Source organism: Chenopodium quinoa, unplaced genomic scaffold (assembly GCF_001683475.1).
Source record: "Chenopodium quinoa cultivar QQ74 unplaced genomic scaffold, ASM168347v1, whole genome shotgun sequence".
In the NCBI taxonomy this organism is placed as follows: domain Eukaryota; kingdom Viridiplantae; phylum Streptophyta; class Magnoliopsida; order Caryophyllales; family Amaranthaceae; genus Chenopodium; species Chenopodium quinoa.
The window spans coordinates 5,278,422-5,298,616 of record NW_018743955.1 but is presented as its reverse complement, the minus strand read 5'-3'; the positions used below and the strand labels follow the sequence as shown (position 1 = coordinate 5,298,616).

Here is a 20,195-nt window from a genome sequence, read left to right as displayed (position 1 = left end):
AGAGTACCTGAAGTCTGATTGGAAGTAGGAGACAGACTCTTAGCAACAACCGTGTGTGTAACAAAATCACGAAGCAAAACCGAGGGATATCTAAAACCACGCCCCAATTCACTGTCAACGTGAGGTGCTGCAAATTGCTCGGTGCGATGCTGCTGAGCAGTGGTAGAATCTGCTACCTGCTGTTTGTGCGGTGCTGCAGGGCAGTGGTAGAATCAGCCACCTGCTGCTCGGTGCGGCACTGCTTGGCAGTGGCAGAATCTGCCACCTGCTCGGTGTTCTGCTGCTGGGTAGTGGCAGAATCTGCCACCTGCTCTGTGCGGTGCTGCTGGGCAGTGGCTGCCTCAGCAAGCTGATGCTCTGTTTTATATTGCTGCTTCTCAGTACTCTGTTGGGCATTGGCAGTGGCAGGGGACTCCGCAACCCCCCTGCAGCCAATACTGTCATGTTGCGGGGTGGTTGCGGAGTGACAGCATCCCCCCCCCCCCTTTTTCCATAGTAAAAGTGTCGTCATAAATATTTGCACCATTATCATCGTAACCCAAATCACAAGCAGCAAAATCCACATGAATATCATCCTCCGTATCACCAAAATTTACATCAATCGGGGAACCAAACGGAAACATATCTTCAACAAATTTCACATCACGAGAGACAAAAAATTTCTTTGTTTCAAGATCAAATAATTTCCATCCCTTTTTCCCGAATGGATACCCCACAAAAACACATTTACGACTCCTACTAGCAAACTTATCCCTCTTCGTCTTTTGATTGTGTGCGAAACACAAACAACCAAAAGTACGAATAGCACCAAAAGAAGGAGGTTTATTGAAAAGAATTTCGAAAGGAGTTTTGTTTTGTAGAATAGGGGTAGGGGTGCGATTAATTAAATGAGCCGCAGCTAAAACACACTCACCCCAAAAATAAATAGGAAGATTGGCTTGGAATCTCAAGGCCCTACTAACATTAAGAATGTGTCTGTGTTTTCTCTCTACCCTCCCGTTTTGTTGAGGAGTCCCAACACAAGAGGTTTGAAAGAGAATACCAGTTGCAACAAAATAATCGTTCAAACAATTAGATTCAGTCTCATTATCACTCTGCACTATTTTAATTGTTTGATTAAATTGTCTATCAACCATAGCAACAAAAGTCATAAACATCCGAAAAACCTCAGTTTTATCAAGCAGCAAATAGATCCAAACAGCACGAGAATAATCATCAACAATAGTCAAGAAATAACGAGCCCCACACGAAGAAACATGACGATATGGACCCCATAAATCACAATGTATTTTTTCAAAAATTCTAGATGCTTTATTGTCACTCAAAGGAAACTTGTCTCTAGAATGTTGAGCACGAAAACATATTTCACAACCTTTTGCTAAACTAGTGTTATTATTACTAATATGAGGAAGCAACTTAACTACCTTTTTAGAAGGGTGACCCATTCTTTTATGCCAAAGATCCAACTCAAAAGTCGCTCCAACCACTGACACACGTTGCACCACATCCGGCTTGCTAAGATAATATAGTTCGTCTTGCCTAAGACCCATGCCAATTAGCTCCTTCATTGGGTCTTGTATAGCACACATATGCGAGTTAAACTGTACAACAACTTTTAATTGGTCACTAAGTTGAGAGACAGAAATTAAATTGCAATTCAAATTTGGGACAATCAAAACCCCAGAGATAGTGATTTTATCAGACAAACAAACAGATCCGGCCAAAGTTGCGAGTACACTGTCACCATTGGGCAAACCAACAGGGCATTCAATGTTGTAAGAATCAAATAGCCAAGATTTATTTCCGGTGACATGATGAGTTGCACCAGTATCAATAATCCAACAAGTGTTATCAAATTTACCATTGAGACGAATTTCTGGGATTATTGTATTACCATGAAAATCGGCCATGGTTTAGTGTTGTAAAAAAATTAACCTGCTCTTGATACCATGCAAAAATAGAGAGAAAATAGAAGTGAATGACTTAGCTTTTCATTGATGTATGGCTTCAACCTCTATATATAAAATACAAGTTAACCCTAATATGATAGGATTAGGAAACTAGGAAAATAAGGAAAAGATATCAAAAAGATATTCACCAGCCTCAAGAAATACTAACAAAATATTTCCTAAAAAATATCCTAATATATTCTCAATACTAAACATGAACCCGGACACAGTAATGAGCACATAGACTGTACAATACGCAACTGCAGAAAAGAAAGGAGAGTGTAGTCTCCTTGTAAACATTCATATAAAATTATGATTATCTTAAAAAGTTGAACTCAGCTGTCATGAGCTCATGACTTCCGAAGACCTATTATCCTTCTTCCACGTCTATTAAAATAGGTGAACAAACACACCATTCGACGAAAGAGCTTAAGGGAACACCAGGTTACATGACATCAGGAAATCTTCTTATGGGACATTATTCGACTGCAAAAAAAAAAAAAAAAAACTGATATTTTTGCTTTGGGTTTTTTAGTTCATATACCCTGTTGGATAGTGGTGAGGTTTCTCCTTCAATTTGTGTGTTTAACAAGGCCAAAATGCCCTAAACGAGCATTAACATCTGCATCCAAAACCAAATAGTTGGTTCTAAAACCTTGTTCTTGAACATTTGTCACGAAAATAATCAATAGCCTAACTTTCTTAGCTTAATAGGCAGTTGTGTTGGATCATCACTAAATACGAGTTTGTTCAAGCTAATTTTGGAATAAATTCGTGAAAATACGTGTTCAGTGCTTGCATAACACCCTCCTACCTGTAATGGACATAGAATTTACTTCAGCAATTAAATTTTTTAAATCCCATTTTGTATTTAGAGAACTTCTGTAGTTGAAATTTCAGCAAACATGATAAGTTGTTGTGACAAAGTAATTGATAGATATTATATTTAAATAATATTTGTCGCAGATTAATTAGGATATATTAAATGTATATTAATCCTAGTTACGATAAACATACAAAATATACACTTAGGCCTCGTTTGGTTTAATGTAAAACATTTTCAATGGAAAATTAGTTTTCATGGAAAACATATTTTCAAGGAAAAACACAATTGCAAATTAGTTTTCCTTTGTTTGGTTGCATACAAGAAAAGTCCAAGAAAAATAAAAATAAGAGTGGAAATGTAAGGATGAATGAGAGGGAAGTAAAAAAAGAGGTAAGGAGGAGAGCGGAAAATGTGGCTTCCCTTGTTTTTGGAAGGAAAATATTTTCCATCATTAAAGATGGAATTTTCCACCCTTGAAAAATTGTTTTCCACTCCTTAACAAACCAAACAAAAGAAAATGGAAAAAAAATGGAAAAAACATTTTCCATGAAAACCTTTTACATCAAACCAAACAGGGCCTTAATATATCCTAATCTGCGACAAATATTATCCTAAATATAATATCTATCATGATAGAGTATAAAACATATTCCTGGGCCTCAACCATTAGCTTAAACTTTTGGTTGAGATGGTCCACTAACATGGTATCAGAGCCAGCGTGACACAAAGGTCACGGGTTCGAATCTCATCCGCCCCTCCTTCAAAGTGGAATTAATTCGCACCAGGTATGGGTGGACCTGTGTTGCATCCACATTTCAATTCAATTCAGCACAGCTCAGCTCAGTTCAGTTCAGTTCAGTTCAGCTGAGTTCAGTCAATAAGAACAGACCCTTAAGAATAGAGAAAATTAAATTTGGGAAAAAGATAGCCCACCAAGTTATCTTTTTTTTTCCATAAAAACTTAAAAATAAGCTTATTGTAAACAGCTCGTCTTGTGTGCGGTCGGCCACACCGTGTGACCACTTAAAGTAACCCCTACAATATTGTTTAAGTAACCCCTGTAATACAAATCAAGTAACCCCTATAATACTGACCGAGTAACTCTATAACAATGATAAAATAACCCCTTTAACATTGATTAAGTAACCCCCATTACACTAGCAAAGTAACCCCTATAATGGCTGGCCACACAGTGTGGCCAGCCACATATAAGACTTTATGTATTGTAAATGTATATATGCTAAAATTTTGTAAATTTGTAAATATATATGCAATCTCAATGATTCAATGGTGTGACTCTGCCGGTTTTTGCAATCTTTTTCAGGCTGTGGCCAACATTAAAGGTGTGTTTTTTGGTTAAGTACTAGGTTAGGTAACCGATCATTGGGACCAATTAAAGCGAATGATCCCAGAGTGCGAATTACCTATAAATAATCAATAATTGGGATTATTTGAAGTAAATTGCCCAAAATTGAAATTATTATTAAAGTGAAATTTTCCTTGTCCTTATTGGCCATTTTATCATCAGGCTCATCATGTCATGAACTCATGAATTTGATGTGACCCATAAGGTATATAAGTAAAGTATCATGGGTCATCCTGTCAACACAACTATGGGTAATCATGCTATTAAGTACTATCATAAAATTATCATTTAATGTTAACATTTGAAAGTGTTCATTATTTGTCGCAACAAACCAAATACAACATTTGATTGTGCGTGGCAAATGTAACGAGTACTTTGTATACATTATATCTTTTTGAAAATGACAGTATTATTTCTAACAAGGACAATGTCATATAATTGATATAAATATTATCCATCTATCATAGACACTTAGCCATGCAATTGAGAAACACGGTATAAGTGTATAACTATCACCCAACAAAATTGCAATTTGCAAGATGGAAGAAATGGTGCACAAATGACCCATGTGAAATTATGAATAGACAATTTAAGGTCCTTACCCTAGATGTGATATTTGCTTTTATAATGTCGGTTGTCCTTCTCAATTAGATACAATTATGGATCATATAAGTTAAAAATTAAGCTTGTAATTTTAATAATTAACATATAATCCAACGCCACGTCTAATATTGCATGAAGGTTTGCCTCAAATGGGAAATTAATTGAAGAGAGTCTAGAAATTGTGACTGATTTGGACCTTAATCTCGTGGTAATGCTAAGATTATTGGCCTAATGTTGTTATAGGGTGTAAGGTTTGCTTCCTAGAACACAACAACACTTGACAACCCCCTTAATATTTGAGGTCCACTCAAAAGAAAATTAAATTTAAATTTTGACAATTTATTATTAGGAACATATTGTCTGAAAGACTCGTAACTATATTAATCATGCATGTGGGGTATTATATACAAATTCGATCGAAAAGTCCTTGAATTAATTAGTAAGAGAGTTGTTCAAATTTAAATAGAGTATTCCGTTCAGATCCTAGTAATGTAACTATATATGGTAGAGAGCTACGTTTCTCACCAAATAATTTTTAAATGATCGATGGTCTTAAAATGTTAATTAATACGGTCAAACATATATAGTTATATACGGGGAGTATTAGTGACCGTAGAATTGGTAGAAAAAACAAATACTCCCTTTGCTTTTAAGATTAAAAATTTCAATTCGACTCACTATATTTTATTTTTATTTTTATTTTTTATTTTTATTTTATTTTTTACAAAATTCACTATTCGTGTTGTCACAGTAAAAGAAATTTGATTGAATTTTATATTTCATACCTAGTATAAAAAAATAATAATAAACGCATATTTTCGATCAAAATGTAAATTTTCAAAATTATAGCTTTCATTTATACATAGTTTAGATATTTAAGTTCAATGATACAAATTGGAGATCACACAAAAATTAAGTGAGTTGAACATGTTGAGAGGGATGGATAATTAAAGATAATATTTTTTACGAATTTTAATTTGAAATTGTAATAATTTAATCGCTGTCCAAAAAAATATACAAGTGTAGAGCCACCTAGGTGACAAATACGGAGTAAATATTAATGTGATACATATGAGGTTGAATACTCAAATTTTGGATAGATTTTTAAAGATAAAAATGTTGTATAAAGTTTTATTATCGATACACTACTAATATTTCATATATACAAAATTAATCTTAACTTTTAATAAAAATCTAATAACTCGGTTTCATTTCCAACATAAAATTCGTTTTAAAAAAGTTTTTTAAAATAATTATCCATTTATAATATATACAAGTATTAAATAATAAAATAATAGAGTATCAGTAAAAATAAATTTTAATCGGTAAAAATACATTCAATTTAGTAAACATACATTATCACTGTTTTTTTAATTTAAAAAAAAAAAAAAAAAAAAAAAAAAAAAAAAAACTTCATTATCAAAAGTGATTATATGACCGTATTTGACATTCAAGCCAAAAGATTTCTCGGAAAATTCAATAAACAACATGGGCATCGTCCGGGACACAAAATTAGTATATTTATAAATGTGATACATGCATTCATATATATATATATCAAGAAAAAAAATGCATTCATATATAAGTAAATGTGATCGCCTTGTAATTTCTGATTCGATTTACAAAAAAGGTGACATGTATATATGCATGTTTGATTGTGTTTGCCGTGAAAATTACATGGTGGCCTGGTGTCCCAACTTGTTGCATAAATAAACACACAAATATAATCCATGTTGATAAATGTCATATATGGATGTATAATTATGTGGGTTACACTACATATACTAACAAATTAATACAAATCAACGGATATTTTAGTTACACCAAAATACCTTATGATACCCTACTTCCTCTTTCTATATATATGAAGATTTTGAACTACTGTCTAATAAGTTAACACATAACACCATAATCAATTAAGCTAAAAAATTAATTAACCAACACCATAATCAACCCTAAGCAACCATATATCCCACCAATATCAAGAGTAAACTCCTAAGATGGCCGTGCCAACATGCAAGCTTTTGGTGCTCGTCGTGCTCGTCTTCCTTTGCCTCATTTCTGCTCCTATTATAGGTACATAAAATATGTAACGTTTTAATTTGTTCATATAGTTTATAATATTCATTGAATCATCTTATTTGCATTCTATATTGATTCTTAATTATTTTTATTTGTTTTAATTATTCTTGTTTTGATGGTACATATATAGATGCAAGTAGGAATGTGCCAATGAAAAATGAAGGAACAATAACTCCAATGAACAAGAACATTCACAACCATGATGTTGTTCCAAGTACAACGACTATTAACGTTGATGATAACGTAGAAGTATATAATGAAGGTGATGTAACGATGATGGATTACACCCCCGTCAAAGGGAAGTCTCCAATTCACCATTGATATACATATATACATCAAGTAATTAATTACATGCACGGAACGAACATGATAATTAATTAGCTTGTTTAGTAGTAAAAATTATGAAGAGTTGATTATTATCTCCGGCCTAGCAGATTTAGTACTTGCTTACTTCTATATACATAGTATATACACTTGTATAAGTTGTTTGTTCCTTTTTTTTTTAAGGGTAAGAAAAAAGAAAAACAGTAGAAAACCCTTCTCACGAGTGGTATGTTTGTTCCTCTATTAGATGAAAGAATATATATACGAAGTATAAAGGTGTGTCGTACGTGTATGAAATGTGGATCTCGTATATGAGTACCCTACTAATTAATTAATGTTGAATGTTACGGACAATGAAAAATGGATATATATTCCATATGTTGTTTAGATGCTTAGTAGTTAAAAGAGAAGAAGAAAAAAAATAAGTCTTATTTAGCAATTGAATTTTGGTTGTCTTTTTCCGTACAATTTTGTTACTTTCACTAATAAATTTGTATTTGATGTCTATTAGTGGTTATTGATTACCGATTATTCACTTTTTCCGTTATTTTTACATGCATGTAATATTTTGACTTTTACACTCGTCGGTGTATAAAAATTGATCAATCATTGATAAGAGTAGCATTTATCATGGAGTGAAATTATTAAAAGTTGATCTTGAAGGAAGATTGACAAAATTTTACATGATTATATTAGTTCTTAAATATTACATATAAATATTACATATAAATCACCAAATACCATTTTAATGGAATGCATGTGTGGTTAATGTAAATGGCAAAACATTGTGAGTAAAAGAGTGAAGTAACTCTTTACCAATTAAATAAGGAAAAATATACTACGTATATAAAACTCTAGAAAATGTTTGGGAACATGAAAATATAATAAATAAATGGAAATTTGTGTGTAGAACTAGCCTAAAGATAGGTTCATTTGTGAACAACAACTACCCTTTTTTTTTACTCCCTCCGTTAATAGTTATGTGCAACTTTGCACATGATTACGGTTACCAAGGCAAAATTTGGATGGCAAAGATTAGAGGGATTTAAGAGAGTTAATTAAAGTGAGAGCATTGCCACTAATGGGCATTTTTTTGGTTGCCCAATCTCTCTCTAACCACTTTCTCACTCCTCCTCCCCATGGGCATTTTCTTGGTCATTTTTATTCTACACCAATGGTCAAAAATTATAATCCCCACCATTCTCTCTCCTATTTTTTACCCTATACCCCACCAATATTTATCTCTCCTACACATCATTAAATTTGTAATTTAGTATTTCTTAATTTTATTGTTAACAAAATTTTGTATTGATTAAATTATTTATGAGTAGTACAATATTAATTATTTTTAATATTAATTTTTGCAAAATGTATTTTTTAATAAAATAATAATATTTATTCTTAACTAAATTTTTTTATTGATTATATTATTTATGAGTACAATATTAATTATTTGTGTCATTATTTTATGCGAAATTTCATTTTTCATTAGTACAACATTAACGATTACAACATTGGAACATAATGATCGTACACCAATCATACAAACCAAATAAATTAACGATTACAAAACTATTTATTCATTACGACCGTATTTTTGCCAAATATGCTCAACTAAATCATCTTTCAAAGAAAAATGGGTTTGGCTATCACGCAGGGTAATTCTTCTTTGAATATATGCGTCAAAATCAACGTTTGGTGGTCGGCCAACGTCAAATTCGAAAGGCTCGTTGTTATTCACTGTGGCACTTGTACTCGGACCGGACCTTGCTCTATGAAGCTGAGGGCGATCTTCTTCGTAATACCTTCTCAAAACTTCGGCACGAGTGTAATTGTGTCGTTCATCCTCGACAATCATGTTGTGCATAATGATACAAGCTTTCATTATGTCGCTCAAAATGTCTTCGTCGAAAGCAAGTGAGGGTTGTCGTAATATGGCAAACCTAGCCTGTAGAACTCCAAACGCACGTTCAACGTCTTTCTGAGCTGCAGCTTGTTTATCAGCAAATAACTTGTCCTTCTGGAGTTGAGGATATGTGATACCTTGTATAAATGTTGCCCAGTTCGGATATATACCATCTGTTAAGTAGTATCCCATGTTGTACTCATGGTCGTTTACCATAAAACTAATTGGTGGTGCCCGACCTTTCAAAACATCGTCAAACACCGGAGAGCGGTATAGGACGTTAAGATCATTACAAGAGCCGGGTATTCCAAAAAATGCATGCCAAATCCATAAATCTTGATCCGCAACAGCTTCGAGGATAAGGGTTGCATTCTTGCTACGACCTGCGTATTGTGCTTTCCAAGCCATAGGACAGTTCTTCCACTCCCAGTGCATGCAGTCGATGCTACCGATCATGCCCGGGAATCCAAGCATTTCATTTTGGTGAAGGATTCTCCTTAAATCTTCATCTGTTGGACTTCTTAAGTACTCGGCCTCAAAATGCTTGATCACCCCTTGAGTAAAATGTTGCATTGATTTTCTAGATGTTGTTTGACCCATGCGTATGTATTCATCTACGGCATCCGGAGCAACACCGTACGCTAACATTCTTATTGCAGCGGTGCATTTCTGCAGAGGTGATAAGCCAAGCCTACCAGCTGCATTCCTACACTGCTGGAAGAACGGATCGCCCTCAACCACTTTATTCATAATCCGACAGAATAAAGGTTTGTGCATTCGAAATCGACGACGAAACTGATTTTCGGAATACACAGGATTTATTGCAAAGTAATCATTGTACAATTGCAAATGCCCTTTCTCCCTTTCTCTATCTCCCCTATGCTGCGGGACTGTTTCATCTTCATTTACAATTTCGGTCTCGGATGGAGGTGGTTGAGGAAGCATTATGTTAGGTAAGTGATTTGTGACAAATTCGTCAACTAGATTATCAAATTCCGCATATTGATCTGAATCAGAAGAATTTGAGCTTGAGGTTGAGCTTATGGAAAACATTTTTTGTGTTTGGTTTTTGAATGTTTTGGTGTTGTGGATCAATTTATGGATTTCACACCTTTAAATAGGAAATGTTATCAGTGCATGTCCTTCAACTGAGTGTGAACTGACTACTCAATGTATAGTAAAAACAAAATACATGACTACTCAATTCTTAATAATCAATACCAATGCTTGTCATACGGTTGAAGTTATGTATGAAATGACTACTCAATGGTTGTATAAAACAAAAACTACAATTGGACTTGACTACTTTTTGGGATTTGACAGTTCAATGGTTGATAAAACCAACCACTTGACTCATAATTGTATAAGACAAAATTTACACACAGTAGCTAGTACTTCACTCATAATTGAACATAATATATGAAAATGTAATATAATTTGATAAATTTTTGGAACATAATTAATAATAAAAATTAATTCATTGCAACATAAAATAAACAAAATACTTGAAATCATAATGCATAATAAACTACTCTACTTTCCACCATACACTTCTTGAATTAGTTCCTCCTTCCACGCTTCTTCAGTTGGTGTAAGTGGCGTCGTTTTGGACATAATTGCTTGCAACATATCAAATTTCATCTTCTTCTCTTGTAATTCGACCTGTTTGTTTTTCCTCTTTTCCTTTTCCCTTTCAAGCTCCAACCTTTGCTGCCGTAAATTTGCCTCAAAGCTTCTAAGTTCAGTACAAGCCTGTATCTGTTCACCAATACTTAAAATTGCACTATCATGAGCAATAGCTTTTCCCTTACGCTTAGCCTTTGCTTTTTTTACCCCGTCGGGTCTGGGTATACCTCCTGATGAAAACCCACCAACGGGAACATCTCCTTCAGCTTCACTGTCAGTTCTCGATCTCTTTCCACTTCCACTGCTATCCTCGGTGTCCCCTTCCGGACGCAGTTGACAATCCTGTCGTTCCTTTAGTGACAATGCCCATCTGAGTTTCGGCCTCCACTTTGGGTCATTCTTTATCATTTCCCAAGCGTGGGGAAAAACAAAATTGTGTGGTGGTTTGGCTGATATATGGAACAACTTCGAGGCCTTTTGAATTCGATCAACTTCGTTGAATCCACTTCCAGTTAACGGACCCGCTTCATCATAACAACTTGTCCATAACAGTACATCTGCCGCCATCCTTCTCCAACGGTTCTCCAAACTCTTCGCATTTCTGGGTGGTAGTATTTCTGGCTTCTTAGCTTGAACCATGTCATACGCCGCAGATATTTGTCGCCAAAGTTCAGCTGCTTTCATGCCCGTACCCACTATCGCATTTCCACTGTATTTTAAATATAGCCCAATAAGAGCTTCATCTTCTGCGATTGACCAAATACGACTAGCTTTAGCGAGTTGTTGGTTGGAACCCACCCGCATTCTTTGAGTCGACGGAGGGTATTGAGGTGTCTCAGGCACATTTTCTTCTTGGCTATCATCGTACTGAGAGTTACTTCCTTGGTAGACAGGAGATGATTGCTCGTAATCAGTGTTTTCAGTTGGAATCTGTGGAGATATTTCAAGTTGTGGAGGTATTTGTTGTTGTGGAGGATTTTGCAGAGAGGTGTTGCTCAATCTTTGTAGGAAAAGTTGAAATTGAGGTTGATTCATGAAATTCTCATCAAAATCATTACAATTTTGAGAAAGTATTGAGTAAAAGGGGTTATTGGGATTCATATCTATTTTTTTTTTATTAATTTCAAAAACTAACACAATAATAACAATAATAACAATAACTATTATAATAATAATAATAATAATAATAATAATATTAATAACAAAAATAATAACGAACAACAATAATAATATTAATAAGCTAAAATAATAACAATAATAATTATAATTCCAATAATAATAATAATAATAATAATAATAGTAATTATAATAATAATAATATTTATTTTAATAATAATAATAATAATAATAATAATAATACTAATATTAAAAGGATGACTAATTATGAGGGAGAAATTGAGAGAAAATGTAAATACAACAAATTTATGTGAATTTTGGAAATATGAAAATATAGGCAAAATGGGTCTCTATTTGTAGAGAATTTTTTTTTCTAGCCGTTGGTAATTTTTTTTTTTTTTTTAATTTTATAAGCACAAAATACCCGTTACAAAATTGTTACCATTGCAATAATCAGGAATTTCCTGTTTGGTCCAACTCACCTGACAGGACGCGTGTCAGCAACTGATTGGCCGTGCTGACGCGCCTGTCAGGGCTGCTCTTATAATTTTTTTTTGCTTTTCCTACCCTCAAAACGCAACGTTTTGAGGTGAAGCAAAGCAGACGGTTCCTCAAAACGCTGCGTTTTGAGGTAAGCTTAGCCAAAAAAAATTTAAATGCAGCTAGCACGTGGGGCCCAGTTATTCTTGGCCAGTTTTTTAATTTTGCCCAAACTTTGATCAAAAATTGATTTGCCCATGGGCATTTTTAATTTAGACCATTGATGGGGAGTAATTTTTTTTATTTAGACCCCAAAAACTACCCATGGGCATTTTTCTCCCCATTGGTGGCAATGCTCTCAAGTGGAGAGAGAAAGGTGGTCCCCCCCACTTGCAAATAAAGAGGGGAAATCTGATTTTTTGGAGGGAGTATGTTTTCCCCCCCAAATTTTCATAAAAATTTTGATTTTGGAAAATTTAAAATTCCCTCTAACTTTTTAAAAAACAAAAACTTAAAATCCAAGTTTTCTGATTTCATTACAGCATTTATGAGGCTTATAAATAGAAGCCTCCATCATTCATGAAGCATTGAATGCTTCTCAATAATTACATACCAAAGTTTGTTCAAAAGCTAGCTGAAAATCACCAAAAGTTAGCACTAATTACATACGTTTAGCCCATAAACAACCCAAAAAATTACCCCTAATCTAAAATTAGTGCTAAGCTGAAGTTAGTCATCAAATCATCAAGGCTTCAACTTGAGGGCAGCATCATCTCATCAAAAACCTTCATCAGCCCACCCCCCTTCACCATCTACAACAATCTACAAGTGAAAACAGGAAACAAAAGACATGGCAGCAATAGATGAAGACCCTTTTTTCGACATTGAACTCTTAATTTCAGAGGAAGAAATTGCAGACATGTACTACAATTATGAAGAGCAGCTGCAAGATGCAGATTTTGAAGCATACAACTCAGACAATGAGAATATGCAAGAAGAGGCAGAAATAGAAGACATAACCATTAACAACAACAATCAAACTCAGCAAGATGAAACACAAGCATCATTGTTTGAAGAAGGGACTCACCAACCAAACAGAAAACAGCTAAATATGCATCAAAAGAGAGAGGTTGTGGATGCAATGCTATTGAAAATGCAAGATGGTAACCTACCAAGAGGCTACAAGGTAGAATTATCAATCAAGTTCAAGGTTCATAAATCAACAATCACAAGACTGTTCAATGAAATAAAAAGGCAGATGGCAGAAGGGAATTTGATTGATGTCAGGTCCAAAAAGATAGGAAGGACAGGTCCAAAGCCAATGGAATTTTCTGATGAATTCCTACAATCAGTCCCACTTCACTTAAGGCAAACAGAAAGATCATATGCTGCAGCACTCAAAATTTCACATGTTACTCTTCATTATTTGAAGAAAAAGGGGAGAATCAGAACACACACAGCAAGCAGCAAGCCAGCACTAACATCAGATCACAAGGTGGCAAGAATGAAGTGGGTTTTGTCTCACATAAACCCAATCCAAGCGAATGAGAACCCCACATTTGATGACATGAAGTATTCCATCCACATTGATGAGAAATGGTTTTATCTAAACTAGGGGTGGCAAACAGATCAGGTCAGGTCGGGTTCGTGTTCGGTTTTCGTGTTTCGGGTCAGGGAATCCCCAACCTGAACCTGATCCATTTAAGTTTTCGGGTTGAAAATCCCAACCCGAACCTGATATTTTCGGGTTCAGGTCAACCCGAAAACAACCTGATTTGACCTGACTTTTGTTAATTGTTTTAATTTTTTTTTTAGCTGAATAAACTGATTTTTAGCCAAATTTTGTGTTTTCAAACAGTTAACAAAACCTGAATTTTTTACCCAATGTTTTCAATAGTCTAAAATGCCTAATTAACTATTACACACTAAGTCACTAACACACCAAAATAGTCTTAACAAATTACAAACCATAATTAAAAAGAAAAAAATGTCTTTTAATAAACTTTAGTCCTTGTGACTCAAACAATATTCGAAGAAGCATTCTCATCAAATTCTGATAGTTCCGGCGAGGTTTGTGGTGCGTCATCGTTGTCCCCCACCTTAAGCTTCATAACGGATCCACATAGCATTGCCATTTGAGGATCCATATTATCTACAAGAAAAGATAGCAAATTAAAATCAACACATGTACTAAAAATAAAAGATAATTTACAAGTAATATAATAGTTCTAACTCATTTTTTACCTTCCCCAAAATCCCAATCCCTTAAGCAAATTATAGCCTCCACTGTTTCTGATTTTAAAGCACTTCTATAACAATCAAGCACTCGACTTCCAGTACTAAAAGCTGATTCGGAGGCCACAGTTGATACGGGGACAGCAAGAACATCCCTAGCAATTTTAGCTAATATAGGATACCGGACCGAGCAAGTTCTCCAATAAGACAAAATATCAAGGTTGGTGCCTCGGGGGATAAGTGGCTCCTCATAATACATATCAACTTCAGATTTGATTGCCACATTTGATTGCTCCATAGAAAAACTATCAAAATCCTATATACCAAGATTAGATTACATGAGTAGCATGTCACAAAAAATCAAAAAATAAAAATCAGATTATCATACAATAAAATTAGATTATAATATAATAAATCAGATTATAAGAAAATCAGATTATTATACAATAAATCAGATTATAATACAATAAATCAAATTATATGAGTAGCATGACGCCATGACACAAAAAATCATAAAATAAAAATCAGATTATAATACAATAAATCACAGATTATAATATAATAAATCAGATATAATAAAATCAGATTATAATAAAATCAGATTATAAAAAATCAGATTATTAAATCAGGATATGTTTTCACTTGCAATAAAGGTAAATGCATCAGAAAGACAGAAACTCAGAAAGTTGTTTACCATCATAAAATCATCGGAAGCTTCATTAGCATTGGAAGCATTAGCAGTGGGAATAACATTGCTTGATGAAGAATGACTGGATGCATAAGCCTCGTACAACCTCCGTAAAGCATCCTTAACCTTAGAAAACTCAAGCTCGTATTCAACACTATGCTGACCATATATCCTCATGTAACCCCAATTGACACATTGCAACTTATATCGTGGATCCAACACCACAGCAACAGCCATAAATGTACTAAATTCTGACCAATACTTTCCAAATTTCTCATACATTTTACAAGCCATTTTTTGCATAAAAAGATCTGAACTTTTCATTTCATTTTGTAACAACAACCTAACTTGTAAGACTCTATGAAAGTAGAGAATGGAAGTTGGATATTTGGTCCCAGAAAAGGCAAGTGTGACATCATGAAAAACTTTCAAAAACTTGCATATTTTTTCAACTCTACCCCATTCTTCAACAGAAGGACAATGTACATAATTGGCATCAACTTTTTGAAAGTGAATTAAAGCTTTTTTAAAATACAAAGCACAATCAAGCATCATGTAAGTTGAATTCCATCTAGTAGGAATATCTTGTTGTAAAATTCTAGTAGATTGAATTTCAACATGTGATACACAACTTAAAAACCTTTGTTTCCTAGCTTGTGAACTCTTACAATATTTGGCACTCTCTCTAATCTTATACACAGCCTCATCAATTTCTTTTAAACCATCTTGAACAATTAAATTAAGAATGTGAGCACAACACCTTACATGAAAAAATTCCCCACCACAAATCAACTCAAGTTCCCCTTTTAGATTTTCAGCAAAAACATCATTTGAAGAAGCATTATCTAATGTAATTGAAAAAATATTTTTTTGAATACCCCATTCTTTTAACAAACCATACACATGATCACATAAATGAATTCCTGTATGGGGAGGACCAATGTAAGAAAAGTTCAAAATCTTTTTTTGCAAACACCAAGACTTGTCAACATAATGAGCTGTCAATGAAATATAACCATCAGTGGTTATAAAAGTCCAACAATCAGAAGTCAATGCAATTCTACTACAAGTTGAGCCCAAAACAACTTTTAATTTTTCTTTCCCTCTTTTATACATCTTAAGTACATCAGATTTGATAGTATTTCGAGTGACAGGTTTGAAATCAGGATGCAAATAATTAAAACATCTCCTAAAACCCTTGAACTCTACAAACTGAAATGGCATATCATGCTCCACAATAGCAAGAGATAATAATTCACGGAAATAATTAGCATCAAATTCACGCAATCTATTTCCTAAACCAGAGGATGTTTTCTCTAATATCATTTGACCAACATCCCTAAAAGACCTTTGTTTGCAATTTTTCAAATGACGATGAAGATTCCCAGTTCCATTCTTACTATCAGCATTAAAATGTATACCACACTTTTTACATTTGCAAATTAGATTACCATTTTCATCAGGCTCGTCTAAAAAATCAAAATTCACCCAAACACCAGAAGAAAGCCGACGTTGACGTTTCTTACCAGTAAGAATCACACGAGGTTTACCAGAAGAAGTTTTCTGGTTTTTACCATTTCCTTTGTCTTGTGTTGTCGAGTCAATCTCCTCTTCCTCGGAAGAAAGTTGCTGAACATCGGCATCCATAATTACTGCAAAAATTATAACAAAATAAAACATTTATTTTAAAACAAGAGACAAAACTGATCTATTCTTTCTAGAGATATAATCTAAACATCAACATCCATAATTACCGCAAAAAATCAGAAATTATTTGGACAAGAACAACAATATAAAATAAACAACAAGTCAACAACAACAAGCTAGAGATATAATCTAAATCAGACTTAAAATTAAAAAAAAAATCACATGCATGTCAAAGATATATTCTTGCTGTAAATTAGATCAGGAATTGGATTATTGTGCTAGAAATTTACAAAGCAACCCATCATACGTTATATAAACTTAATACTATTATCATGCAAGAACAACAACAATAATCAAATACAAATCTGTATTGAAACAGAAACAAAAACAACAAAAATCAAGAACAAACCAAACGAAAACAACCAAAATGAAATGAAAACAACCAAACTCGAAACGAAAACAACCAAAAATGGAACGGAAACAAAAACAACAAAAATCAAGAACAAAACTAACGAAAACAACAAAACCAAAACGAAAACAACCAAACTCGAAACGAAAACAAAAAAATTAAAACGAAAAAAAAAAACATCAAAAATCAAGAACAAAACCGAAACGAAAACAACAAAACAGAAACGAAAACAACAAAAATCGAAACAAAAACAACAAAAATTAAAAAAGAATTACCTTTGAGAGTTTGAGGTTTGACGGCTTGAAGGAGATTAAGATTTGAAGATTTGAAAAAAAAAAACAAGAATGGAAAATTCAAAATCAGAACTTGAAATTCAAAACAAAAACGAAACGAAATAAAAAACAATTAATAACCATTACCTTTCAGGCGTTGAGGAGTGAGAACGAGTGAGAAGAGGGAAAAGTTGAGAACTTGAGAACGAAAGAGTGAGAAAGAACTAGAAGGAAAGAGTGAGTGTGGAGTGTCTGAGAACTTGAGATTGTTGAGAAAATGAGAACCAGAGAAGTTTAGAGAGAGAGAGAGAGAGAGAGAGAGAGGGCAAAATGAGAAAATAGGAGACAAAAACGGCTGGTGGGGGTTAGTCACATTAGGGTTTTTTTAGGTTTAGAACTTTAAATTGGGCTTGGGCCATTATCCATTAAAATGTTTTTTTTTTAAGACTTTTTTATTCGGGTTATAAGGTCGGGTTCGGGTTGACCCGACCTGATTTTGACCCGAAAATTATTTTCGGGTTATGTGGGTCATTTTCGGGTTGAAATTTTCAACCTTAACCTAACCCATTTAATTTCGGGTCGGGTTCGTGTCAACCCATTTAAGTTTTCGTGTCGAAATTCTCAACCCTAACCCGCTATTTTCGGGTCGGGTTCGGGTCGGGTCAGTTTTTGCCACCCCTAATCTAAACCCAGACAAAAGAAGATTTTATCTGCTACCAAGTGAGGAAGATCCCTATATGGCTCAACAATCAAGGAGGTTCAAATTAAAAGCTATGTTCATGGCCATTATAGGAAAGCCTCTGTATGGGACACATGGGGAACTCCTACATAATGGGAAATATGGGATATTCCCATTCACACAGCAAGAAAGGGCAAAAAAGTCAAGCAAAAACAGACCAGCTGGCACATTGGTCACAAAAGCACTTCAAAATGTCAACAGAGATGCAATAAGGGACATGCTACTTCACAAAGTCATACCAGCAATAGTGTCAAAATGGCCAGCAAGTTTGGCAAAAAATGTGGTGATTCAATGGGATAATGCAAGGCCACATCAAATACCAAGAGATGAAGAGTTCATTCAAGCAACACAAGCAAATGGATTTAACATTGAGTTTGTGTTCCAACCAGCACAATCACCAGATTTGAATGTGTTAGACTTAGGTCTATTTAGATCTATTCAATCTTTGCAATATCAATCTTTTCCAAAGAATGTAGATGAACTTGTTGAAAAGGTCATTGAGTCTTATAACAATTTCAAACCAGAAGTAAACAAGTACACTTGGGTGACATTACAAAGATGCATGATCAAGATTCTAAAGGCAGAAGAAGGGAACAAGTATAAAATCCCACATATGAACAAGAAAAAGCTTGAGAATTTAGGCATTCTCCCAAATTAGATTGATGTAGAAAGGAGTATAGTGGTGGAAGCTGTGGAATACCTGAACACAATGTTCAGGCCAGCACCCCAAGGAAATCATGAAGCAGAAACAGAAGACATGGAGGTAGATGCAGACTAATTACAAAGACACACAGCAAACAACCACACACTGCCACACATAACCACTTAGTAGTGAACAATGATATGTTAAATTTCACTTTTGTTTAGTTATTTTTGTGTATCAATGAATAGGTGGTTAGGTGTATTTTGTATGGTAGAGTATTGAAACACACATGAAAGGCAGTGGTGGTTTAGTTCTAGTGCATTTGTAAGAGGCTTTTTGTAGCCATTTTATCAAGTAAGTGGAAGTACTTAATCACATGAATCCATCAGGAGATCAATTTTTTTGTACACACAACATTTCAAACATGGTTACCTCAACATCAATCACAATATAGTGATTGGTGGAGCTATACCATTGTTCAAATAGTATTTCATAGGAGTCACTTCATCATTTGGATTCAACACACAACACAAATAGTCTAGAGCCAATGGGGACTGTTAAACAATAACAAAAAGGGGCATGTGCAGGGAACTCCATTGGAAATTGTTCTCTACACAATGATCATTGAGAACAATTTTCACACAACAACTCAAACACCCAAATCAAGAAACCATCATAAAGGATCATCATTCAACAACCAAATTCCCATATGCCATATGCCATGATTACAACATCAACCATATCCAACATAATATCCAACTCTTAAAATGCATCATTATCCAACTCTTAAAATGCATCAATAGCCAACAGCACAATAACAAAAAGGGGCATGTGCAGGGAACTCCAACATAAACAGGACATAAGCACCAAAAACATATCCATCAAAAAATCCAACAATAACAGGACAGGAAAAGCAACACCATGTCCATCAAAATTTCCAAATATTAAAGGACAAAATCGCAAACACCTCATACAACATCACAGCACAACAAAGCCACCACAACATAATAAAATTCGGAGTATGTGTGCATAACACAACCACCATAAACAAATCATGTCAGAAGCATACACAATCAACTTAAAAATGGGACTCGATAACAAAAATTAAATAAGTTAGGGTTAGGAAGCGTTACGAGTGCAGCTACTCAGAGGGTTGAACCGTAGGGTTCATCCGCCTCACATAGCACGTCACAACAGGAACAGAACAAGAAGGCACTTCTGGTTTCTTGGCTGGAGGTTCCTTATCAGGCTCCTCATCAGAAGACAGCACAATGAACTCATAGT

The 20,195-nt window shown here is 34.3% G+C and overlaps 3 protein-coding genes across 3 annotated transcripts; 2 read left to right on the top strand and 1 right to left on the bottom strand.

The window, feature by feature from the left end:
- Positions 1-8,726: 8,726 nt before the first annotated feature.
- On the bottom strand, positions 8,727-10,109 carry LOC110689475 (protein ALP1-like). Its single transcript, XM_021866261.1, has one exon. The coding sequence runs from the start codon at positions 10,107-10,109 to the stop codon at positions 8,727-8,729; it is 1,383 nt and encodes a 460-aa protein (XP_021721953.1).
- Positions 10,110-13,128: 3,019 nt separating this feature from the next.
- Positions 13,129-13,893, top strand: LOC110689474. Its single transcript, XM_021866260.1, has one exon. It carries the CDS (start codon positions 13,129-13,131, stop codon positions 13,891-13,893), a length of 765 nt encoding a protein of 254 aa, XP_021721952.1.
- Positions 13,894-18,266: 4,373 nt separating this feature from the next.
- On the top strand, positions 18,267-18,926 carry LOC110689473. Its single transcript, XM_021866259.1, has one exon. It carries the CDS (start codon positions 18,267-18,269, stop codon positions 18,924-18,926), a length of 660 nt encoding a protein of 219 aa, XP_021721951.1.
- The last annotated feature ends 1,269 nt before the right edge of the window (positions 18,927-20,195 follow it).

Excerpts from the sequence above, each read along its gene's own strand:
- LOC110689473 (XM_021866259.1), top strand. The coding sequence starts at position 18,267 with ATGGCTCAACAATCAAGGAGGTTCAAATTAAAAGCTATGTTCATGGCC.
- LOC110689475 (XM_021866261.1), bottom strand. The coding sequence starts at position 10,109 with ATGTTTTCCATAAGCTCAACCTCAAGCTCAAATTCTTCTGATTCAGAT.
- LOC110689474 (XM_021866260.1), top strand. The coding sequence starts at position 13,129 with ATGGCAGCAATAGATGAAGACCCTTTTTTCGACATTGAACTCTTAATT.